The sequence below is a fragment of the Cetorhinus maximus genome, chromosome 17 (genome assembly GCF_964194155.1).
Source record: "Cetorhinus maximus chromosome 17, sCetMax3.hap1.1, whole genome shotgun sequence".
In the NCBI taxonomy this organism is placed as follows: domain Eukaryota; kingdom Metazoa; phylum Chordata; class Chondrichthyes; order Lamniformes; family Cetorhinidae; genus Cetorhinus; species Cetorhinus maximus.
The window spans coordinates 86,030,573-86,056,913 of NC_135895.1; the positions used below are offsets into that span (position 1 = coordinate 86,030,573).

At 43.0% G+C, this 26,341-nt stretch overlaps 1 protein-coding gene across 1 annotated transcript in view; it reads right to left on the reverse strand.

The window, feature by feature from the left end:
- astn1 (astrotactin 1) overlaps positions 1-26,341 on the reverse strand; it is a 2,710,576-nt gene that overhangs the window by 1,216,630 nt on the left and 1,467,605 nt on the right. Inside the window, exon 10 of the mRNA XM_078561790.1 lies at positions 18,785-18,922. Coding sequence (XP_078417916.1) covers positions 18,785-18,922 — 138 coding nt within the window. The remainder of the gene's footprint in view (positions 1-18,784; positions 18,923-26,341) is intronic.

The following is a 26,341-nucleotide window of genomic DNA, read 5'->3' on the forward strand; positions in this document are numbered from 1 at the left end:
TGTGTAAGTGCTTATGACACTCCTCCTCAGCAGTGATGTGCAAACAGCATTTGATGGGTGATCTTCGTAAAATGATTCCTCATTGAGCTCTTATCCCTCTAACACAGAGGAGGTAGGTATAAAAAAACTAAACGTTTATAGTTCTTCACCTTTGATGTAAAAAAATGCTCTATTTGAAGCTTATCCTTAACAGTTTCTGAGCCATAATATCAAAGGAAGCAATACATCAATAGTTCAGAAAATTTCTCTCTTCTCAATGGTACTCACATTCTCCCACTTGTACTAAGCACTCAATATTAAAGGAAATTATATCTGGAAATCTTTTTTGTATTGTTATTCATTTTTGAGATGTGAGAATCGCTGGTGAGGCCAGCATTTATTGCCCATCCCTAACTGCCCTTGAGGAGGTGGTGGTGAGTCACCTTCTTGAAACACTGCATCCCGTGTGGTGTAGATACACCCACAGTATTTTCCTTTCTGTAGAAGTTTGATACATTTGAGTGGCTTACTAGGCTATTTCAGAGGATAGTTAAGAGTCAACCACATTTCTGTGGGTTTGGAGTCATCAGGAACAAATCAAATGGAAAAAAAATGTGAGGAAGAATGGTGACAAACAATAAATTATATTTTGGGTTGTCCAACATAGATGAAGCATTCCAGTTAAGGGAAGGCATGCTTTTTGAATATAATAAAGTCTAAAAAATGTGCAGCTATTGATTACCTAAAAAAAGCCTAGCTTTTTCACAGAACAAAGAAAGTTTTCATATAAACTTCCCAAAGTCACAGTTAGCTGAAACCATTTTAAAATTTTAGCTCGACCAAGCAAAAATGATTTAAACTGAAGAAATCAGCATTTACCTCAAAACTGTGCTTGTGTGAACAATGGAGCAAGGACAGGAGCCAGCTTAGCTGTGAAGGCCCCCACAGCCAGATAGCCTGTGATAGATGCTGCCTAAGCGCATGTCAAGAATGGCAACTCAAGACAGGATAATGCAGAGCTGCCAAAGCTGGAAACCAGTCAGAGTCAATACTGTCAGGAGAGGGGAAAGAATCATTGGAAGACTTGTGTTTAAACAGCAAGATATTCTTGCATGAGCAAAAAGAAAAAAATCACTGCAATGAATCTTCACCTTGAAAATCTGTTTCTGGTCCAAAAAGTACATCTGTGCATTAAAGATTAAGAGCTTCATAGTCTATGATATCATCAGCAGTAAGAATTTTGCAAGTGGATTTGTTAAATAAGTTACTGTACAGTTAATAAGTTTGTATTTTGACTTCAGGCTGTGAAGAATGCTCAGTTAAATAGATGACTCTATCCCTTGGAGCCACTGATGGAAATCTTAGCCTGTTCACTATGATTTTGAAGAACAGACAGCAAGAGATGTGAAGAATTATTAAAAATGGGAATCCAGTTTCTGCGATGGTGAATCCTGCACTTTGATGCACTAACTTACACTAAATTCAAGTTAAAGGGCCACTCCAAGAGAAGTGGCAGGGTTCAGTTCCAGTTATGGCTAATTGTTGGAGGTGGGGTTATATGCTGACTATGGCCGAGCATCATAGTACAGCTTGGAGCAAGCCCACAAATAAAATCTAATTTTCTGCGTTTGAAGTGCTGACACAGGAAAAACAGATGGCTAAAGATTTTGGGATAGGGAAAATAAATCCAACCAAGTGGACTGACCTTTCTTATGTTCACAACTGCTTGAGACACTGAAACAGCCAAGGTATTTCATGAGGAAGTATGTGCATAAGCCAATTGTTCAAACTTTAACTGATTTACAATTATTTACAGTGAAGTAATTCCACGTGAGGACAAATTTCCAGTAAAGATGTATTTAAGGATGTCCTCAATGATTAGTATGTGCCAACACAAAATTTACTTTTAGGTTCCAAAGGTTCATACAATTGAAAAATTTGCAGAAGGACCATCCCTGGTTGATCTTGATTTGAAAATCAGAGATAAAGATTAGGATTTTCATCAAGTCAGGTCAGTCCCTGAATCTGTAAAAATGGCAGGCCGGACCCAATTCTGGGACTCCTGCCCCATTCCTGGCACCAGCAATTTTCGCCAGTGTGGGGTAAGGCCGATTCCATTGCTGGGGTAGGCATCTCTAATAGACACAAGAAGTGTTGCAAATGCTTAGCATGTCTGGTGGCACCTGTGCAGAGAGAAACAGAGGTCAGTGACTCTTCGTCAGAGCTAGCGCAGCTTGTGGACCTGAAGCATTGACTCTGTTTCTCTCTCTACAGATGCTGCCTGGCCTGCTGAGTATTTCCAACATTTTCTGTTTATATTGCAGATTACCAGCATCTGAACTACTTTACTCTCTTATCATATGATCCATGCTGAGCATTTGTAAGTGTTGTTAGTTCCAATTTAAAATGAGAAACTATTTATCACACAATGTAAATTGTAATTTTTCTGTTAACAAAGCCCACTTGTGCTTTTTTTATGTATCCATTCATGGGATGTGGGCATTGCTGGCTAGGCCAGCATTTATTGTCCATCTCTAATTGCCCTTAAGCAGGTGGTGGTGAGCTGCCTTCTTGAACTGCGGCAGTCCATGTGGTGTAGGTACACCTACAGTACTGTTAGGGAGGGAGTGGTAGAAATAGTACATTATTGTAGGTGATTTGGTTGGCGCAGTACGGTTTTGCCATTTTTAAACTTGGAAATAAAGTCAAGAGTCATGCGCCAATGGAATATGTCACTATTTGTTCAAGATATTTTCATTTGTACATAGAATTGTTGTCTGCAGTGCTTGTGAGGCTAAAATCTTTTGGATGTTGCATAGGGCCAGGTTCAAATAAGCTGAGCTGGTTGCATATTATGAACAACCAAGTTGTGTGTAATTATCTGATGAAGCTATGATTGAAAAGCGTATTATATTGAAACCTGAGCCTTTGAGGAGCTTTATAAATAGAGGCATGGAGTACAAAAACCAAGAAGTATTGCTAAACCTATATGAAAAAGTTCACTCCCGCTGCATCTATGGTTCCCAATTCTAGCTGCTTGAAGGATGTGAAGGGGAGGCTTAAAAGGGAGGGGGGGTTGCTGTAGGGTAAGTGAAGGTGGGGGGTAGAATAAGGTTGGGAAGGTAGGATAAGGGGCCAGAGGTAAGAGAAGCACCAGAGCCCACAATTTCTCTCCCTGGCCCTGGCGAGCAACAGATGTTTTTCTTGCTGGAGTGTATTATGCAGTGGGTGTTTTTCTTATTATACATAAATGACCTGGCCTTGGGTACAAGGGCAATTTTGAAGCTTACAGATGATGCAAATGTTGACAACGTGATAAATTGCGAGTGTAAAGAAGCCCAAACTTACCTTTGTGTTGAGCTTGGAGTTTGGGAACCCCAAGTCCCAACAGTCTACGGATCTCCTGTGCACGCACAGGTTGGGAGCAAGCTGCACATGCACAGTTCAGCATCTTTACAATCTTCGTTCCCAGAATAGGCTCTGTGTGCCTGAGCATAGAGGAAAAAAAAATAAGGGTGTGAAAACCCGGGTGAGGTGACCGGTTGAAACATGCCATTGCCAGCTAGCGTCCCAGACGGGACAAGGGAGGGGGACAGGGAGAGGTCACAAGCGGTGTACCAAGTAGGGGAAAAGGGAGAGGGGGCAGGGAGAGGTCCAAAAGGAAGTGCCAGGGAAGGGACACAGACAGGGGACAGAAGCAGGTCCCAGTAAAGTTAAGAAAACAGGAAGGAGCAGAGAAACAGGCTCCAAGTTAGAGAAAGGGCTGCAAGGAGCATATCTTAATTAAAGAAGGTTTTGGAGAAGCGCTGGTAATTGAAGAGGGCTGTTAGGGCAAAGATATCCTTTTGGGACAGTGGTGTTCTGCTTGGTATGCCGAAGAGCTGAAATTGTGCTTGTGAATTGATGTTCAATGTACTCGGGAATCCAGGGGAATGGAATCTCGGAAGGCGAGATTGAAACCCTGCAATGTGGGCTGTTATTGAAGCCATCCGAGTTGGAGCGACTTTTGGACAGAATTCCAAGGCAGGATCTTTGAAGGTGAAGGTTGGGATCCCTGGTGAGAGAGACAGAGTTTCAGTGAGATTAGTTGACTCGCAGTTTTACTGACGTCTAGGTAGGTTGTTGAGAAATCCATGGACTTGGTCTTGTTTGCATCTGCCATTTATCATGTAGTGTGGTGTGTCCACCCACAGTTTACTTGTTATTTCACATGTACCTCATAGTTACGCTGCATGTTAGAGTATAAGGTTGATATTGGAAATATCTTTCTGACTTTAGATAGTAAAGTCTATTTTTGTTTGTTCAAAGGCAATGGAATCTACTGGCTTTCTTTGCTGAGCAAGTGTCTTAAATCTCAAACTGCTTGAAACAAAACATTTCTAACCAGATCTTACCAAGATCTTGGGATATCTGGCCAAGGATCAGAGTACGAGCAAGATAGGAGCAGGTTTCAGGATGTTCATAGACAGAATGGTGAAATGGACAGACACAGAGCAGATGCAATTTAATGCCGATTAGTGCTTAAATTGGAGCTAATCCAAAGCTCTCCTGACCCTGTCTTAATGTGTTCCAAGTTCTGGTCGCCTGTCGACCTTGTGCTTTGTGATTTATGTTGGATCCCAGTGTGGCAATGCCTCAATTTGTCTCATTATACTTTGTTAATTGCTTCATAAACGTACCCTGTCACCCTCAAAGATTTGTGAATTTGGACCCCCAGGTCTCTCTGCTGTAGCATCTCCCTCCAAATAGGATCATTTAGATCACACTGCCTTTCCATATTGTTCCTCCCCAAGTGCATTATTTCAACAGCAAAAAGCATTTGCATAGTACCTTTAACATAGTAAAGCGCCGCAAGGCACCTTACAAGAGCATTTTCAAAGAAAATTTGACACCGAGCCACAGAAGGAGATATCAGGGCAGATTATCAAGAGCTGATTTTAAGAAGCATCTCAAGAAAGAAAAACTCTTGCCTTATCATGACCTCAGGATGTCCCAAAGCACTTTTAAGTTAATGGAGTAATTTTGAAGTATAGCCACTGTTGTAATATGCCGATTGTACTCAACAAGCTTCCACATAGAGCAATGTGATAATGAAAAGGAGCGGAATCATCCCAGATTTACACTAAGTGCGGTAGTGGGCAGAAAAAAGGACATTTTACCTGTTGGCCACAATGGTGGGTTTTCGCGCCGTATCGCCCCAATTCTGCCTCATTAATCATGCATTCCCGGGAACACACTGTTTTGCTGGCAGGAGGCCAGCAATTCGCCTGTTGAGCCGTCACCTCGCTGCTCCCTCACGCTGGGTATCATATTTAAACTGCAGTTGCGCGCACACCTCTAAGTGCTTCCTGTCCAGGACTACTGCACAGAAAACATGGCCCCGAAAGGCAAGAAGACTGCAGCCCCCTGATTCACTGACGCATCCCTGGGATGCCTTCTGGACAATGTTGGAGCTCGCTGCAATGTCCTCTACCCCAGCTCTGGCCGCAGGAAGCCCATCAGTGTCATCATTCTGGCTAGGGAGGCAGAGGCAGAGGTGGTCAGTGCCAACGCTGCACAGATGAGGTTGGCTATCCAGTGCAGAAAGAGGACGAATGATCTCATCCATGTCACCGGATTAAGGCAACCATCTCATCACTGTAAACTCACACACTCACAAGCCTGTCACACATTCACTGGCATCTCATTCAAGCCAACTCAAGGGACATCACCATCACTCTCTCACACACACATCTCCATCTGGCCTCATCTCCTCTGGAGACTGCCTCCTCAGCCCTTGCCCTCTTGAGGCCATTTATACAGATCAACATGTGTCCCCACACACACCATGGGATTTCCACCCCTTTCCCCGCCCTTTCCCAGCAATGGCCGACCTCTGCAGCCTCTCCTTGCCCCCCTTCTCCAAGCATCTATAGCCCTGCAGCTGTTGAAAAGCTACCCCTGCTTTACAGCTGGTCTCGTAGGTAGAGACCTGCTCTTGAGTACCCTGTAAAGTGATGTATTGCTGCCCGTGAAGCCTGGTGCCGATGACTGCGAGTGCTGCCCAAAGCAAGGTAAGCAAACAAACCTCGATGACCTGAGTGAAGTGCAGCTTGCCAGGTGCACATTGCTTATGTTCAGTTGTGAGACACGTTGGCATTCAGCCACACCGATGTGCCCGGATGACCCAGCATGGGAGGATGATTCCGGCAAGCAGGGCTTATAATAATACGCAGACATATTACAATGAAGTTCCTAACCGTCCAGCAGCGAGGAACATTGGCTGCCATTGACGGGCAGAGATAATGATCGCAAACTGGTTTCACAATGTTAGGAAACTGATTTTTGGCCTTCTTGCCAAATTGTCTGCCCACACCCGCCATGACTCTTGACGGCAGCGGGCAAGGAAAATCCTGGCCTAGGTGATTTGTTTTAACAATTGTTGATTGAGGATGAATATTGGCCAGGTTACCCAAAATATCTCCCTTGCTCTTCTTCAAAATGATACAATGGGATTGCTTACATCCAGCTAACAGCGTAGACAGACCCCAGTTTAATATATCATCCAAAAATGGCACCTGCAACCGTGCAGCCCTCCACTGGGTAAGTCACTGGAGTGGGACTTGAACCTAAAGCTGAAGGCACAGCCATCAATGATGATTAAAATTGGGAAGTAGGAAGACCCCAGTGTTGGAGGAGCACTGATATCTCAAAAGCTTGCACAGTCTGAAGAAGTTACAGTGATGGGGAGAGGCGAGGTCATGATGTGTCATCCGTAAGCTTCAAAATTGTCCTTGCACCCAAAAACAGGTCAGTTAACAAGAAAAAAACATCCAGTGGACCCCACTGCATAGTATGCCAATCAGAAAAAAACATCTGTTCCCCACTATTCTATACACCCTATCCCTTAATCAATTTTGTGCCTAAGTTATCATCATCTCTTTAATCATATGTGCTTCTATTTTCTCAATAAGTCTATTGTGTGGTGCTTTATCAAATGCCTTTTGAAAGTCCACATAAGCACAACATCTACTACACTACCTTGATCAACCTTCTCTGTTACTTCATCTAAGTTCTCAGTCAAGTTGGACATGATTTGCCTTTAACAAATCTATACTAGCTGTCCCTTATCAACCCATTTTCTTCAATTGAGAATTGATTTGTCCTTGACAATGGCCTCCAGGAATTTTCTCACCACTGACATTGGACTGGCTTACCTGTAGTTACCTGGGTTACCCTTTTTATATAGAAGTTCAACAGTTCCAATCCTCCAGTCTTCTGACACCAGAGGATTACCGAGGATTAACAGAAGTGATGAACCACAATGAGAAACTGAAGCAGTTCACGATAAAGAAACACAGAACGGTGCTCTCACTTCGAGAACAATTAGATTTTATGCCTTTCTACTAACAACGTAGGCTGAAACAGAAGACACAATTGCTCTTTCATATGCTGCTATACAAAGTGAAAAGATGGCACACAACGGATGTAATTTAATGCTCCCACATAGGTCGGCTGGGAGGCAGGGAATTCTTAATCGGGTGGGAAGGTGCAGGGTGGAGACCCACCCCTCTCCAATGATTAGGTCCGGGGCAGGAAGGCAAATTGAGGCCACTTTAAGGTCACTTAAGGGCATCATCCCACCATCACTAGTATTCTACCAGTGGCAAACAGAGGCCTGCCAATATGCCAATGGCCTCCTTGGGCAGCCCAAGGCCTGCCATTGGTAGGGGCTGCCCACACAGGAAGATCCCTGTCCATTCTTTTAACGGAACCTCCTCCCCGCCACATGCCGAGGTCTCCCTGATTGGCCCTGGCAAACACTGTTCACCTACCTTTCCTCCAGAGCTCCAGTGATGTTTCTGCTCCTTGGCCCGACTGCAGTACCAGCAGTGGCCACTGCTCCCAATGGCAGTGCAGGTACGGGAAAGCTGCCAACTTCTGATTGGCCAGCAGCTATTGGAGGTGGGAAATTCCCCCTGAAGATGATGAGAACTCCACTGTCAACCAGGTAATTGGCATTAAGTCAGGTTGGGGGGTGGTTGGGGGCTGGGTGGATGGGTGCTTGGAATGACCATGCCGGGGTTGCCACTGGCTCTCCAGCCGGTGGACAGACCCACCACTGCAACCATTAAATTCCATCCAGGGTAACTGCAATAACTCTATTGTTTAAATTGGAGATGTTTTATTTAATAAGAAATAGGACTACAGGACTGCAATACGTAAATCAGTCATATCTGAACCAAGTTAATATAACTGCTGTAATGATTACTCTAATATGATAATCAACATTGTTTGTACACAGTTAGGAGAATGAAGTGATGCTAGGAAAATAGCTCTGTGTTGCTATTCATTTCTTGAAGTCTTAAGTCAAAAGATAAATGGTCTTAAATTGATACTGCACCTCACTTAAGCTGTTGACAGAGTAGTCCTTGAAATAAGCTAAATACTACATTGTTATGTTAAACACCAGTTGTACAATGGTAAATTCTGATAGATGTACTTAATCTGGTCAACCCTACCTTCTTGAACACTCAAGTCCACAACTTTTTAATTTAATTTCTGACAGGGGTTTGGGCTTGAGGGATACTTTAATCATCCTTATTTTAATGGGATGTCAACCTTAAATGAGGCAGAATGTTATTCTGCTTCAGTTTTGCCATTGTTGGGAACATCATAAACTAATGAATTTCATCTAACTGCTAGTTAATTTTAACTTTTATTTCAAATTATGGGGTGATCCGAAGCTTCTGAAGTGTGATATTCACAATTGCCTTGTATGTGTCTACAACGTTATGTGAGTTGATGATATAAGAATGGTGCAGTAATGCCAAGTATTTTGATGAGCAGTGAAGTGTTGAAGATATTAAATGCCTTTGTTAGGCTTTATAATTGTCCCTCTCATCATTTGTTCTTAATAAAATACATCAACCCTCACTGAATTTCAGAATTACACCCTCACAGCCCTCACATACAGGTGTCAGTATGGCTAGTTTGCCACCATCAGAGTAGGCTACTGTTCTGTCATTCCACCAGATAGATCATGGCTGATCTGCACCTCACTCAGTTTACCAGCCTTGTCTCTATATTCCTTGATACCTCACCTAACAAACCTCCTTGAAGCCTGGAAAGCTCCAATTGACCTTCAGCCTTTTGGAGGAAGGTTCCAGGTTTCCAGGACCCTTTGCGTGAAAAAATGCTTCCCAATTTCACCCTAAATGACCTAGCTTTTAATAAGGTGGTGCATTCTGGTTTTGGATTCCTCCACCACAGGAGATGCTTCTCTGCATCTACCCTGAGAAATCTCCTTCATAATTCTGAACAATTCAATTAGATCATCCGTCAACTTCAAAAATATTAAGAGGAAAATAGGAACAGGCTTCAGGAAGACATGCACAGCCTGGAAAAATGGGCAGACATGTGGTAGATGAAATTGAATACAGAGAAATGTGAAGTGATACATTTTGGTAAGAAGAATGAGGAGTTGCAATATAAATTCAATCGTACAATTTTAAAGAGGGTGCAAAACAAAGAGATCTCAGGGTGTATGAACACAGATATCAGGACAAGTTGAAAAATAGATTTTAGGTTTATTAATAGAGGCAGAGAGTAGAAAAGCAAGCAAGTTAAACTAGACCTTTATAAAACCCTGATTAGGCCTGAGCTGGAGTGTTGTGTTCCATTCTGGGCACCACACTTTAAGGGGGATGTTAAGGCCTTGGGGAGTTTTGCAGGAAATGGGTACCAAGGTTGAAGAAATTCAGTGATGAGGAGAAGCTGCATTATTTTCCCTCGAGGAGAGAAGGTCAAGGGGAGCTTTGATAAAGCTGCTCAAATCGCAAGGGTTTATGATTTAAATAAATAAGGACAAATAGTTTTCAATGCCCGAATAGTCAGTAACCAGAGGACACAGATTTAAGGCAATTGGCAAAAATAACTGGGAACATGAGAAACAGTTTTTTGTTTGCACAGTTACTATGATCTGCAATGGACTACCTGAAAAGGTGTTGGAAACTGATTCAATTGTAACTTTCAAAAAGGAATTGGATAAATAATTGAAGGGAAAACATTTACAGAGGAAAGAGTGGAAGAGTGGAACTTGGATAGCGCTGACAAAGAGCCAGCACAGGCAACATGGGGCTCTTTCTTGGATGTATCAGGGTAGTAATTGAAAGTTAAACCTATCATACTGTTATGGGGATCATGTGGCTGTACAGACCAATTAACACTAAGTGCAAGTCATCTTAGGGGCGGAGCTTTTTAGCCTTGGTCTTGGTACGAGCATGTAACTTCATTAGGAGCTCTGTAAATAAAGTTTACTGTTTCTCTCAAGAAACTTGCCCTGCACTCCAACTTTATTACAATTGACGATGAGGATATATAGTGTTGACGCAGCACCTCACCTTGTGGATGTGAGTATTTCGATTTTTAAGGGAAGAAAGGAAAGAATACTCACCAGCAATGCCTCTCTTCGGCAGAATTGACCCATACAACTCATCCATCGAGGACTGGAGTCAGTACATTAAGCGCCTAGGTTTCTAATTTGTGGCAAACATAATAATGGCGGAGGAGAAACAGAAGGCAATTATCCTAAGTGGCTGCAGGAGCAAAACGTATAACCTAATCCGTAGTTTGACAGCTCCAAAAGGCGCCAAATTCCAGATCCTTCACCAAGCCGGTGGACCTCATGAAAAGACATTTTCAGCCTAAACCCTCCGTGATCATGCAAAGATTCAAGTTCAACCCTAGGGTAAGGGTCCCCGGTGAGTCAATCACAATGTACATCGTGAAGTTAAAACAACTAATGGAGCACTGTGACTTCGGTGATACTCTAAACAACATGGTACGAGACCATTTGGTTTGCGGCATACACGCCAATGCCATTCAGCACTGTTTGCTTGTAGAAGTTGAGATATACCTGGAGCATGATGTGGAAATAGCGTTAGCAATGGACAGCGCTGAGAGGGACTCGCAGGCTTTGCAGAGTGTGCAACATGGCGCCGTTCTGCAGTTGGGCGGGGTCCTGCCGCTGGGCATGACACGAAGACCAGGGAGGCAACCGCGAAGCGGGACGTGGTCCCTACCACTCAAAAACAAAAATAAATACTGGAAGCAGCTCACCAGTAATCCAGAAATTAAAGTGTTACTGATATGGGGGTAATCATATACCGGAAACCTGCAGATTTAAAGAGGCAGAATGCCACTACTGCCACAAAAAAGAACATGTTGTTAAACAGTGCAGGGTGGGATTAAGACAGTCATTCAGACAGCAGGCCAAGTTGAATGAAATACAAAATATAGATGAACCAGAAACCATTGATCTTGATATTTATTCCCTACACAACCTGAAGGCCAGGAAAACTGAACCAATCACTGTTACACTTCAAGTAAATGGAAAGCCTCTAGTCATGGAGTTTGACACAGGACCATCGACCACAGTGGTGGTAGAACACACCTTTAAATACCTCAGAGAAGGTACCCGGCCACTGACTTTAGAGCAAACCACAGCTCAGCTAAAAATCTATACTGGAGAGGCAATACAGGTGAAAGGTATCACCTCTGTACCTGTATCCAACAGGCAAAAGACAGCCCAGCTGCCAGTGATTGTTGTAACAGGTGAAGGACCTAGTCTTCTGGGCCGTGATTGGTTGAAAGAAATTAAATTAAACTGGTCAGAAATTTTTCAAGTCAGAACAGGAGGAATTCCCGAGTTGTTAAAAAGGGATGACAGCGTATTCCCAGATGAGCTGGGAAAGATTGAATGTCTTCAAGCTAAAATATACGTGGATTCTGAAGCAAATTCCCAGTTTTTTTAAGGCAGGACCTATGCTTTACACCCTAAAGAAGAAGGCGGATGCAGAATTGTGATGTTTAGAGAAGCTAGGAAGAATCCAGCCAGTCCAATTTTCAGAATGGGCAGCACCCATAGCCCCTGTGATGAAACCAGATCAAACCATTCACATCTACAGAGATTACAAATTAACTGTGAACAAGGCTGCTAAATTAGACAAATACCCAATCCCAAAGATTGAAGATCTGTACACTAAACCTACAGGAAGAAGATCCTACACTAAACTGGACATGAGCCATGCATACTAACAGCTTGAGTTAGACAACACATCAAGAGGGTATGTCACCATAAACACACACAAGGGCTCTACCCTTTGGCGTGTCATCTGCCTGTGCGATTTTCTAAAGAACCATCGAAAGCCTAATTCAAGAACTTCCCTGAGTTATAGTGTACCTGGATGACGTCCTGATCACAAGACCCAAGGAAGTGGAACATTTGACCATTTTAGAAGAGGTTCTGGAGTTTTTTGAAGAGGTAACAGAGATGGTTGATGAGGGCAAGGCCGTTGGTGTGGGGTATATGGACTTCCAAAAGGCGTTTGATACACTGCCACACAACAGACTTGTGAGGAAAGTTATAGGTCATGGAATAGGTGGGACAGTAGCAATGTGGATACAAAATTGGTTGAGGGATAGGAAACACAGAATAATGGTTAATGGGTATTTTTCAGGCTGGAAGAAGTTTTGTAGTGGAGTTCCACAGAGGTTGGTATTGGGACCCTTGCTTTTCCTGATATAAATAAATTAGCTAGATCGTGGTGTGCAGCGGACAATTTCAAAGTTTGCGGATAACACAAAACTTGGGAGAATTGTAAACTGTGAGGACGACAGTGTAGAACTTCAAAAGGACATTGACACAATTGTGGAGTGGGCAGATAGGTGGCAGATGAAGTTCAATGTGGAGAAGTGTGAGGTGATACACTTTGTAACAAAGAACATGGAGAGACAGTATAAGATAAAGGGTACTGTTCTAAAGGGTGTACAGGAGCAAAGAGACCTGGGCATACATGTACTTAAGTCATTAAAGGTGGCAGGACAGGTAGAGAGAGCTGTTTCTAGCATACAGTATTCTAGGCTTTAATAATAGGGGCATAGAGTATAAGAGCAGGGAGGTTATGATGAATTTATACAAGACACTGTTTAGACCTCAGCTGGAGTATTGTGTATAGTTATGGGCACCACACTTTGGAAGGACGTGAACACATTGGAGAGAGTGCAGGAGAGGTTTACAGGAATGGTTCCAGGGATGAGACACTCCAGTTATGAGGAAAGATTGGAGAAGTTGGGACTGTCTTCCTTGGAGAGGAGAAGGCTAAGAGGAAACTTGATAGAAGTTTTCAAAATCATGAGGGGTCTGGACAGAGTGGATAGGGAGAAATTGTTCCCACTCATAAATGGATCGAGAACCAGAGGACACAGTTTTAAAGTGTTTTGCAAAAGAAGCAAATGTGAGGTGAGAAAAAACTTTTTCATACAGTGAGTAGTTAGGGTTCGGAATACACTGCCAGGAAGTGTGGTGGAGGTAGGTTCAATTGAGGAATTCAAGAGGGCATTGGATGATTATTTAAATAAGAGCAATGTGCAGGGTTCTGGGGAAAAGGGAGGAGCCTGGCACTAAGTTAAAATACACAGTGAGCCAGTGCAGACATGATGGGCCGAATGGCCTCCTTCTACAAGGATTCTGTGATTCTGTGATTTTGAAGAGATTTTTGGAGGCTGGTATTCATTTGAAAAAGTGCACTTTCCAAGCAACTGAAGTCACATACTTAAGAATTAAAATCATTCTATGCCTTTAAATCTGAACTGAGTTGTCAAGATGGTATCTTAATATGGGGAGCAAGAGTTGTCATCCCTTTGCAAGGAAGAGAACCACTATTGACCGAACTTCATAGTGCACATTCTGGTGTCTTGAAAATTAAGATGCTCGCACGAAGTTATGTCTGGTGCCCAGGTCTAGACAGTGATATAGAAAAAATGGTGAAACACTGTCTCCAGTGTCAGCAACAGCAGAAGTTGCCTGTTTCAGCTCCACTGCATCTGTGGAAGTGGCCTTGTTGACCCTGGGTTACACTTGGGTTATTTAGGTCCATTTTTAGGTTTTTATTGATCATTGACGCACATTCAAAGTGGATGGATGTGTATGAAGTGAGATCACCTACATTTATATGCAACTATTGAAAAGCTGCACCAATGTTTCAGTGTATGTGGTCTACCAGAAATTATTGTGTCAGATAATGGTATGGCTTTCAATAGTATGGAATTCCAGAGATTCATGAGCCTAAATAGGATTAAACATGTCAGAACAACACCGTATCATCCCTCATCCAATGAGTTCGTAGAAAGAGCAGTACAAACCTTTAAAACAGGCATGAAGAAATTATCTGAGGGAATGTTAGAAACACAAATTTCAAGATTCCTGTTCAATTACTGCAGGGCTCCCCAATCAACCACGGGTTCAACACCTTCTGAATTGCTAATTAAATGCCAACTTCATACAAGATTGAGTCTAGTATTCCTTAACTTAGAGGGGACGGTAGAGAGAAACCAGAGTTGTAAGAAAATAAATCCTGATGTTCACAGTAAAGGTCAAGAATTTACTGTGGGAGGGACAGTTTTTGCGTGAAATTTTGCTACTGGACTGAGATGCGTTCCTGGTACAATCGTCTCTGAAACAGGACCTTTGTCACATCAAGTTGAAGCGGCAAACAGGATTGTTAAGAAACACGTGGATCATCTCAGAAGTCAAGGCACACTCCAACAACCAGTGACTCCACCTGAAATTGAAGATGAACCTTTGATCCCTGAGGTGCCATATAGACAAAGAACCTGGTGTCTCTGTTAAAGTAAATAATTCTGAACTGCCATTGTTTAGGGATGTCCCTGATGCTGCAGTTCCTGGTCAAGTTTATCCAATGGAAGAATCTCAAGTTGTGGAGTTGTGTTGCTCAACCCAAATCAGAAAACGTCCTCAAAGACTAAATCTATAATTTGATGAATTGTATTTATACTGTTATGGGGATCATGTAACTGTACAGGCGAATTAACCCTAAGCGCGGGTAATCTTCAGGGTGGAGCTTTCTAGCCTTGGTCTCGGTGCGAGAATATAGCTTCATTAGGAGCTCTGTAAATAAAGTTTACTGTTTCTTACAAGAAACTTGCCCTGCACTCCAAGTTTATTACAATCATTCTATTGTTCTATAATACATATCAAATATGTGCAACCTGTGCTCATAATCTAAACCGTATGCTTATACATACGTATGTTTGTAAACCTTTAACCTGCAGCATAATTTTAGTGAAATTTTACCACACCATTTCCAAGGCCAATACATCTTGTTGTTTGGTGTCCAAAACCAAATGTAGTACTCCATATGGGATCTGACCAAGTTCTGTACAACTGAAGCATCACATTCTCACTTTTGTATTCCAATACCCTTGAAATGAAGGCCAAAACTCCATTAGCTTTTTTTGATTTCTTTTGTATCAGTGCACTAGTGATCCGTGTAGATCATCAAAGTGGATGATCTTGTACTTCTCCTCTGAATTGCACCTGCGATAGTTTTGCCTACTCAATTAATCTGTCTATGTCCCTTTCTACCTTTCTGATGCCATCGACAGAACTTAATATGCCTTACAACATAGTGCTGTCTGCACCACTTTCTTATTTACCTGCCTGGAATTGCTCCAGAGACCCAGCATGCGCTACCTATTAGAATTCCCTTTATAACAAAGACTATTTATTTAGCATCTCAAAACAATATGATGACAAAGTATTGGCAAATTTTTCTTCTTTGTTCGGGAAGTAGAAGTAGAATAACATAAACCACATTTAAGTACTTGGTCTCATGCAAGCAATGTCATCATGACATTGTGCCATTAACTTCAGAACCATTTTCTATTTCCACCAGTTTCTAATTAAATGCATGATAGCAATGATTTTATGTGCTACTAAGTCAACTATTACAATCTTCATGCAATGTCAAATAGGCATGTCAATGTTGGAGAACGTACTTGCACACTGTTTCCATGTAGATGCCTATGCAGCCATCAGGAAAGGACAGTAGTTTTTTACATTATCAGTAATAAAATCCTTTACCTCCTTGACATCTGCAAGTGGATGTCACATCATCTCCTTTTAAAATGGCAGAAATTTAAACTTGGATAACTGCTGGGTTATCTATTACTAAGACAGATGTTTTCTGGATAAATAAGTTACTGAGTAAGCAAGACGCGAGAGACAATATAGGCAGTAAGTGACAGAGTTAGTGAGCAGAAGCAAATGAAAATGTATGTGCCTGTCTTCTTCACTCGATAAGCTACATCTCACAGGTTCTTAAGGGAGAATAGAGCAAGTGAGGCAATGCAATGCAACATTCAACTGTGTTACATTTGCAGTGAGTGTGACTTGAGTGGCACAGATTTTGTCAACTGCCCAGCTAGCTGAGCCATCAGGATTGATGCAGTTGGGTAGGACCCAGATGGAGCATATGGCACAGAACAGCAATCACATTGGACAATTACCACATAATTAATTCTTAAGAGTTCATCCCCAGTATCTAAACATATTCGTCTCTGTTGGTCAAAATATCATTTATTGTAGAAAACAATCCCATTTCTCATGCTTAATATACCTTTGCATCATTTAAAATCATACAGGACGTCTGACATGAGATTTTCAATGAATAATTTTCTTTAAAGTATGTTGCATATTCATTACATCCAACATAAATGAAAATACGTCTCCAAGGTAATCACCTCTTTTACATTCTGACAGCAATGCATGTTGTGATTTATTCATCTATTTTTCTCAGACCCAGCTAACGCATTCTTTACACCAGCTGATAACTCTTTCAAATGTGGCCTGTACTGAGGATTTAAAATATCAGATAAAGCTTAATATTAGCCGAGGCATAGAATATAAGAGCAAGGAGATTATGGTGGAACTGTATAAGATGCTGGTTAGGCCACAGCTCAAGTATTGCGTGCAGTTCTGGAATCCGCATTATAGGAAGGATGTGATTGCACTAGAGAGAGTGCAGAGGAGATTTACCAGGGTGTTGCCTGGGCTGGAGAGTTTTAGTTATGAGGAGAGATTGGATAGACTGGGGTTATTTTCCCTGGAGCAGAGGTAATTGAGGGGGGACATGATTGAGGTGTATAAAATTATGAGGGGTATAAATAGTGTAGACAGGAAGGAGCTTTTCCCCTTGATGTTGGGATCAGGAACCAGGAGGCATAGATTTAAGGTAAGGGGCAGGAGGCTTAGAGGGGATGTGAGGAAGAATTTTTTCACCCAGAGGGTGGTGGGAATCTGGAACTCACTGCCTGAAGGAGCGGTAGAGGCAGAAACCCTCATAACATTGAAGAAGTATTTGGGTGTGCACTTGCGATGCCATGGCATACAAGGCTATGGGCCTAGTGCTGGCAAATGGGATAAGAATAGTTAGATACTTGTTTGACCGGCGCAGACTCGATGGGCCGAAGGGCCTTTTTCTGTGCTGTAGACCTCTATGACCCTATGACTCTATTCTCAGAGCCAAATGATACTGGTCCAAAGCTCGGCAGAAGCTTGATGTTTGTGTTAGAATTGGACTCCACCAAGTGGATTGCACCAAAAGCCTTCACATATTTACTAGCTGCTGCAATAACAAATTTCAAGCCTTTTGGAGTAAGTAGATTGGAGGCTCTTGGAGTAAGGAGGGGTAGACATGGCATAAATTAGGACTCACTTTCCAAACTTGTAACTTTCCAAAATGTATGCTGTAGAAAATGACACTTCTTTGTAACCATTTTGTTACAGGGATTAGGGCCCCTGATTTTGATTATTACTTGCTAACTTCTCAGGCCTTTCATTTCATACTGGGGACACCCTCGGATATCTTGCCAGTTGAAGCATATAGGCTTTTGAGAGTTTCTCGAGACCCCAGGCGTTGCACAAGAGTTAAATAGTAAGTTTTTCTCTAAAGGTACTGTTCGCAAAAATACACTGCTTCGGACTGTCGTCTGACTTTTGGCAGTATCACAAGTGGCCTAGTAGTTTAAAAAGACAATTAGAAGAGAGGAGAAAAGAGCCAGGTAAAACTTAACGCTTTATGCGCCTGTGGGAATGCACAAGCTTTTGTAAGTTGTTGAAATATAATCAAATATAATTCATTTTTACTATTTTCCAGCATTAAACTGTGCTAGGTTCCAGTTTAATATTAAGGTTGTTAGTCTATAGGTTTAATATTTTAAATGCATTTCTCAACAGTTAGAATTGAGAAGAAGTGTGTAAAAATTAAGGGCCAGGATTTTACAGCCTCTGTGTGTCTCCATCTGGCAAATGCGGCGAGCCATTTAAACCTCCATTCAGTTCGACAGGACCATAATATCTCGCTGGGCGGGAGGGCCGTAAAATCCTGGCCTAGATTTTATTAATGGTTAGAACTCTTGTCCTCAGGGCTCTACATGTCAAATATGGGAGCAGAAAGCAAGCACTGAACAAGCTTGTATTTAGGTTAGTAAGTAATTTAATGGCAGCCCAGGCTGTGGCTAAACAAAGAAATTGTTGTGTCTATGATTGGATGGGTTTTTTCACAGCGCTGGCTTTTGGCGTGTACCATAATGGGTTTGGGTCATTCACACTCTAGAAGAGCCTGTCTGGCAAAGGACAGGTGTACACATATATGGGTAGATGGAACAGGGAATGGGCAAGCCTTCTACCTCAAGGACTATAATGGGTATATAAGGCTCTCAATTCTACTTTCTAAACTGCTGCTTGATTGTTGTAATACATTAAGTCTCAGTAATGCTTGGTAAATTATTACCTATTACCAATATTAAGTTAGTTTCGAACTATTGAACTTAGAGTTCAAAGGGATTCAAATTTATTACAGTAGTACAGCAGTCATAGATCTAATTGGGTCAAAAGTGGATCAAGACCAGTATAAGTTGGAAGAGGCACTGTCAGCCAAGCTATTTCTCTCTGGCTACTTACCTGACCTCGACTGCATCCTCCATCACCGTCATGTCTGTCTTGCATTTTGCTGAAGGGTTGATGGCAAGTTCTGCTGGGGGAATGACGAAGCTTTTACTAAGCGGCAGCCACATTCCTTCACCAAGGGTGTAGGTAAACCTAAAAAAAATAAGAAAACAGATATGCTTAGAAAGTGCCAGTGACTGAGAATGGCAGGTTAAAGGCCTAGCGAACACAGAATTGCCATTAGGAGCTGAATTTTACACGGACGTGGTGACATCGCCCACTGGCTGAAAAGTTTGGGGTGAGTCCGGAGGAGGACCAGGAAGCCACAACTGGATTTTACAGCTGTCAGACAGTTAACTATCTGAGGTTGTGACTTCTGCCCCCATGTGGGAGGATGTCTCACCTCCAAGAACTGCAGGCCAATTAGATGGCCAGGAGAGATTGCCACTGCAGGCACTGCAGTTAGACCCCAAACATGAATGTAGCTGGAGGCCGAGCTTGAAGGTAAATGGGGCAGCCACAACAGGACCAGTGAGACAGGCTCCGGCAAGAAGATGGGGGGAGGTGGGTGAAGCGACCGGGATGCCGGGGTTGTCCGAGTGGGGGTGGCCTTTTCCGCTGGTGGGGGTGTCCTCCATTGGGCACAGGATGACTGAACAGGAGAGAGCACCCTGACCCCTTCCTCTGAGCCCACAGCCAAGCTGCCAGGGCATCCCCCACTGCTGATAAAATACCAGTGGTGGCAGATGGAGGCCGTTAAGTAGCCATTAATTGGCCTGCTAAGGGCTTCAATTGGCCCAAGTGTAGATGAGCTATCCACTCCACCACTGATAAAATGCCAGCAGGAGGTGAGTAGTCAATGCTCCCCCCGCCATCCTGCCTGATTTTACAACCCGTCAGCTGCCAGCCCGCTTCTGTTGGGGGGGGGGGGGGGGGTGGGGGGGTGCAAAATTCCTGCTGAAGTTTCTGTAGTATGAAGGATTAATGTTAAGTATGCAAATATACAGTCTACATTATCAGTGACGTGAAATCACATGTGAGCAGAGTACGTTGAGAGATAGTGCTATGTAGAGCCTTGCGCTAAGCCTGTACTATACATAGTTAGTATAATGTTCAATGAAAGGTAAAGTTTACCAACTACCTTGCCTCCACAGTAAGCACTGGTGCAGACCATGAACAACCCTATCTAAGATCGGCAACGATGAGAACAGAGTTTCAACCATCAATTGACAATAGACACTCCATTCAGGTATCCTACCAGCAAGTATCTAAAATCTTAGGTATCCATAGTGCTTTTTGAAGTAACAGAACCATAGTGGGATTTACGAGAATTCAGGAAGGGAAGTGGTTGAGCATTTCAGATGTAGAGCGTTTGTCAGACTGACAGACCTAATGCATGCTTCCAGTATTACCCATTTTAATTTCAGATCTCCAAGGATTTAGATCCTTGGCTCAGTCACCACCACTCGCTCTCTCTCTCTCTCTCTCTCTCTCTCTCTGTTTTAAAGCAGATTTCTCCAATCTGATCTGCCTCCATCCCTGATAAGCTGTTTTTGTTATAGTTCCATAAACATAATCTTTTAAATTCGATTTATTCCCACGGTCCCAATTTTATCCAAAAAATCTCCAGTAAAGCTAAAACACTGTGGCCCATAATATTCCACTGGATGCTGGGAGCCTGGAACTAATCTGCCACTTGGACAGCTGGCTTGATATTCACAAGATATTAGCTTTTCTTCTGAAGAGGTTGATCATTGTTGTCCATCTACTACCCATCCAGTCATAGTCAAAAGTCACTGTACAACATCTAGTTTAAAAAGCGTAGTTTACATGAGGGGCAAAATCTTCCAATTTTAAGTTTTGCTTGAGGATTGCCCATTTTCACCAGGTGTCTTGTGGATCTGGAATCATGGCTCGATGTATCCTTCATATATGCTTTCCTTTGAGCAATTGAACGATCAAGATCATTTCTCATTTCTATCATATTTTCTCCAATTAAAAGCAAACGGACGTATGTAGCTCCCTTTGTGTAGAAAATTGTTCCAAAGAGCTTGGCAGAGACAAAATGATACCGGCTGCCATGATAAAGTTGGAGAGAGTAGGAGGGATCAGCAAATTTTTTGTCAAATGGAGTGGCTTTCAAAGGAAGGTCCATAGGGAGGAGAGGGGGTGGGGATGGGGCGGTGGGTGTGGAGGAATTTAGGAAAACAATTCCAGGGTGTGGGGCGAGCTGGTCGAAGGCTTGGCCTTTAATGGTAAGTTGACGGAAATGGCTGCAGCAAAGTCAGGGAAAGAGGCAGAGTATGGGTGGGGGGATTGTAGAGCTGGAGGAGTAAGGACAAGGAGGGATTTAAGTGCAAGGCAAGGTGTTTTAAGTGTGGAGCATTACGGGACCAAGGCCAATGCATGTTATTGATGGGTACGAGACTGATGTGGCCAATAGAGTTTTTGAATTTATAGAAGGTGGATGAAGGGAGGCTGGCCAAGAAACCATGGAAGTAATAAAGTTTGGAGGTGACAAATAAATTAATGATAGTTTCATCAGGAGATGGGTGGAAACTGAGATGGATTTGGCAACATTAAGATTGTGGAAGTAAGTGATCTTTGTATCACAGTATCATTACAGTGCAGAAGGAGACCATTCAGCCCATCGAGTCTGCACTGGCTCTCTGAAAGGGCATTCCACCTAATCCCATTCCTCTGCCTTATCCCCATAACCTTGCACAATAACCTTGCACATTTTCTCTTTTCAGGTAGCAATCCAATTCCCTTTTGAATATCTCGATCGAACCTGCCTCCACCACCCTTTCAGGAAGTTGGTTCCAGACTCCAACCACCCTCTGGGTGAAAATATTTGTGATGGAGAAGATGCGAAATAAGAAGTTAAGCTCAGGATTGAATAGGATGCTAAGAGTGCAAACAGTTTTACTCAGCTTGAGAAAGTGGATAGAGAGAGAGTAGAATTGGTAGCATATGGCATTCGTAGCCAAATTCTGAAGACAATTGCTTCCCAACATTTATATGAGGAAGTTATGGCTCATTCAGAACTGAATGTCAGGAAAACAATCTGAGGGCACAGAAGCAGTGAAGGAGTTGAGAGAGGTGGTGGAGAGGTAAAACTGCACATCATTAGCATAAATGGTGAAGCAAACCCCATGTATGTAATTAATGTTGCAAGGGGGCAGTGTGTAGATTAGGAAGAGGAAGAGGCCAAGGGTGGATCTGTAATAGACTCCTGGGATGTATGTGCAGAAAGGGGAAACCATTGCTTGAATTACTCTGGCCCATTAAGAGTAAAATACAGTAAGCACAGTATCACTGAAATGGATAATGGGGCAGGATTTGATGGCTCGCCAGGGTTCCTGCCACTCCTGACAATGAAGGTGATGGCAAACCTGCCCAGTTCTGGTGGGCTTCCCTGTAGCCACTAAATGCTTGGAAGGGTGTTAAGTGGCTTGGGGCAAGACTTCCACCCCCATCTGGGGGTGGAAGTCCCTCCTCCTAGGGCAGCTGACCAATCAAATGGCTGATAGTACTCTGGTCCCAGCAGTGCCACAGGAATCCATCCAGTCCCCAGCGAAGATTGGTTTTGGAGCCGGATAGAGGTAAGTTGGGAGGGGAGGGGAGTTTTCAGCAGGCCCAGGATAGGATGCCCTGCCATTGGGGAGGGTAGAGGTAGTGTGTACAGGCCGTGGAGGGGGAGAGCAGGGCAGAGTGGGGGAGAGCAGACTTTGGAGGGACCTCCAATGGGCACAGGGGGGTAGATCCCACTTTCCTGAAAGTAACCTCAGAAGTGGGACTTGATGGATTTCAAACACAACTCCCTCCTCCATGCCACCATGTGAAAAATTTCAGCGGGACAGGAACAAGCCCATAAGGACCTCAATTGGCCAAGGGCTGGTGGTCGTCTCCTCTGATTGGTGTAAAATTCCGGTGGGGTTTGGGGGCGAGTGGGTAGGTGTCGAAAGGTGCCCATGGTATCACATCTAATTTTATACCATCCCCACCCGTCTGCCAATCCATTGCAGGGGACTGCAAAATTATTTTTTGGCGGAGAAGCATTGGAAAAGTATTATGTGATCAACTGTGTCCAAGACTGCAAAAGTGGCTAAATTGATCTTTGAAATTCCAAAAGAATCAAGGGCTAAAATTCAACTGTAGCAGGGTGTAAATTGGCCAGTAGCACATTGGCCATCCATTATACATATGGCCTGGCTTTCCTTGCATTAAACTAACAAAGAGGAAAATAAGGCAAGGTGTATAACTGACCGTCAATCAGCCCTATTAAATTTCTATTTAGCTCTTTCAACTCCCTCCCCTCCAAACAATCCACCTCCCCGCCCCACACCCATCCACCTACCACTCCAAGACACCTTTGAAGGGCTTCTTTACAAACTAGAGTCAACAGCTAAGAAGACAAATGTGTGAGAATGGATTGGTAACAAGATAAAGAAAGTGGAGGGAAATTGTAAGAAGAGACAGGCCTCACTGAATAAGGCTGTGGGGTGGGGGATGGAATTTATTGCCTTTCCCTGAGGCAAGTTTGGAGACAGAGGGACATTTAATTGGGCTAGAAGGTGTAGGGTGGGGACCCTGTGGCCTTCCCGCTTTGCCCAGTTAAATCTGGCGCTGAAAGGCTTATGGATGGCCTTCCTGCCCCAATGCCACTTGAGGTCCTTAATGACCACTTAATGGCCTCAGCCCACTATCCTTGTTATGCAGAGTGGTGAGTGGGGCAGTTGCTATGCGGGGAACTCGAAAAGCAAACCCTTATTGGACTTGCTTGTAGGCCTCTGAGAGGGGATGGGTCCCCTTATTGTCAGGCACTGCTCCCCCAGAGTCCTTGCTATCCCAGGGAAGGCCCGCCGCTGGCTACCTTAGTGTCTTGTAGGCACTTAATACCAGGACCGTCCCCAAAGGAGACAACACAGAGATCTTGCCAACTCTCCAGCTGGCAGGCGAGACCCCGATTGCCTGGATTAAGTTTTACACTTGAAGTGTGGCATTCTGGAGATTTGTGCCCAGTATATATAAATGGCCTGAATTCACAATCTCAGTGCATGATACTTGTTACGTTTAGATGCTTTTAAACTGCGACTTGCTGGCTTCAGAAGATGCTGCCAGGCCTAAGGAAGAAAGCTTGATGGGAATTTATTGGGTTAAATGCTGGCAAATGGAATTCAAAGCAAATAAAAATGAGACCGTGCATGGATGTGATAGATCCTGTTACGAGAGAAGTTGAAAGATACCTGGGATGTCAGTCAACTCATTATTCACCATATCCAAAACGTTTGAGATGGCAATGAGAATGCTCGATTGTATGGCCTTATCAGTTAGATCATGTTAAAGTTGCTTTCCCAATATGACCAGGCTACAGATGCGGTACTCTCCATCTTTCTGGTTGTCCTTCCTTAAAGACCATGAGGGCCTTGAGGAGGTTTTTGAGATGAGCAACAAAGTGAATTAAAGAAGTGAGTAATCGGGAATGATTCCAAAAGATAGGACTTTTTCAAAAGGAGACACCTCACAAGGAGCTCCTAAGGTAATATAGGATAATTCACAGGGTGAAAACAGTGAATCCAGAACAATACTTTCCCACACTGCACCATCCTCGCCTCTACCCTCTCCTGCCCCCAACCCCAGCCAGTGTCTACATCCTCATATTCCCCATCCTGCCCTCGCTCACTTTTGGCCTGGGTCCCTTGCTGAATCCTGGGCCTGTGGTGGGTGCATTGCCAGCAGCAGCCAACACTTCCAGTGGTGCACCTACAATGGAGATCTGCTGGCCTCTGTTTGACCAGCGGCTCTCAGTGGGTGGGGAGAGGGGAATTTCTGCTCTCCCAAGGAGCATCAAAGCAGCAAGATCTGAGCCTGCAGATTCAGGGTTAAAGGCAAGTTTTCTATAAGGTGAACCACTACTGCCAACAAGAGCAGGATCCGAATCAAATCAAAAGGTAGAATATTCAATGTCCCCTGTCTCAATAACTCGCCATAAACAAATACCCTTAACACTTTTGAATTATATGTCAAATATGTGGCCCTGCAAATCCCTTAATGTGCAACTCTAAGAAAAATAAATGTCTTTCATTTTAAGGCCAATCGTACCACTGGCAAGTGATTTTTGATTAATCGGATAGGACAGTTTTGATGAAATGATTCATGTTTTTTTATGCTTAAAATAAGTGATGTTGTGAACTTATTGTTTTGATGTGGTGCCTTCCCAGCCTGCCTATGACAGATAAATAAAAACGTTTATTAGTACAGCTGTAGGTCAGATAGAAGTATATGGTAATTTATACGCAAATAAACTATTAACAAGTAAATACTATATGCACCAGAGAATGTTTTATGGCACAATGAAGTTGGTGTAATTATTGATCTTATCTGTATGCTACAAAAGGATTGAGGCTTCAGGTCATAGCCAGGCAATGAATTTATGAGCATAGTCAAAGCATAATGCAGTCTCAGTCTCAAAACAGCTACTCCACAGAAAAAAAAAATCATTATGCTTCTTCCGTTTAAGAAATATATAAGATTAAATGGTCATTGAACATGATATTTTGAAGTTTCAAAAGGCACATTTCTGGAAAATGTGACAGACTTTTGTGGAATGTGGAAGCAGTAACATTAAGGAAAATTTGCAATTATTTTAAAACGTTTGGGAAATACTTAATTGGTTTTTTTTTAATGTTTGAAAGGACTTTTAAGAGTTTGCAGCAATTGTAAAAGGATCAACAGTAAATTTTGGATTATATGAAATATGGGTCCATGTAACCTGGCGACCTGTGACCTGAAAGTCAGAGGCTATGTAGCAGGCAAACAAAAGGAAGGAGAAGAGCTGGAGAGAGGAGGCAGACAGCAAGCTGAGTCAGAGAGTTGGACTCCTGCGCAGTTGGAATGCACGCTGCTGGTTCTTTCATTTCCAAGTGGATGAATATGCCCAGAATTGGCCACCCCATGCAAAGGTAAAGATGACTGGCAGATCAATGCTACCATGGCTGATGGGAGCTCAGAATTAAGAAGGTTCCTGAAAGAAGCATGGCACTGTGTAGAAGGCTGCCTGGGTGTAACACTGTTTACATAGAAGCTGCTGCCTGCAGAGAATCAGTTAAATCCTTGAAGGAAAGGGACTGAATTTCTGCCCAAGGAAAATCCAACCTGGAAGAACTCTGTGGCTGAAATTAGCGTCATACAGGTAGAGTGGACTCCGGGAACGATCTGTGACATCTACCTGTGTTGTATCTGTTATTCCATGTGTAATTTACATTTATAGCAACTGTATTTTGCCTGTTAAATTATTTTTTAAATTTATGTTGCTTCTGATTCCTTTTAAAATAAAAGCTATAAAATGTGAAATATTGTTTGGTAATTTCTACATTTAAGGGTCACTCAGTAAATTTGTTTTTTTTTTGATATACAGATCCCTACTCTGGTCATAACCAAATAAAGAGAAACCTGATGGATGCCCTGATAGAGGATTTTAAAATTATGGGTGGAATCGTACCAGATTTGCACTAAGTTTGTTAGCGGGTGTGAAAAAAGACGTGTTACCCGCTGGCTGAAATGATGGGT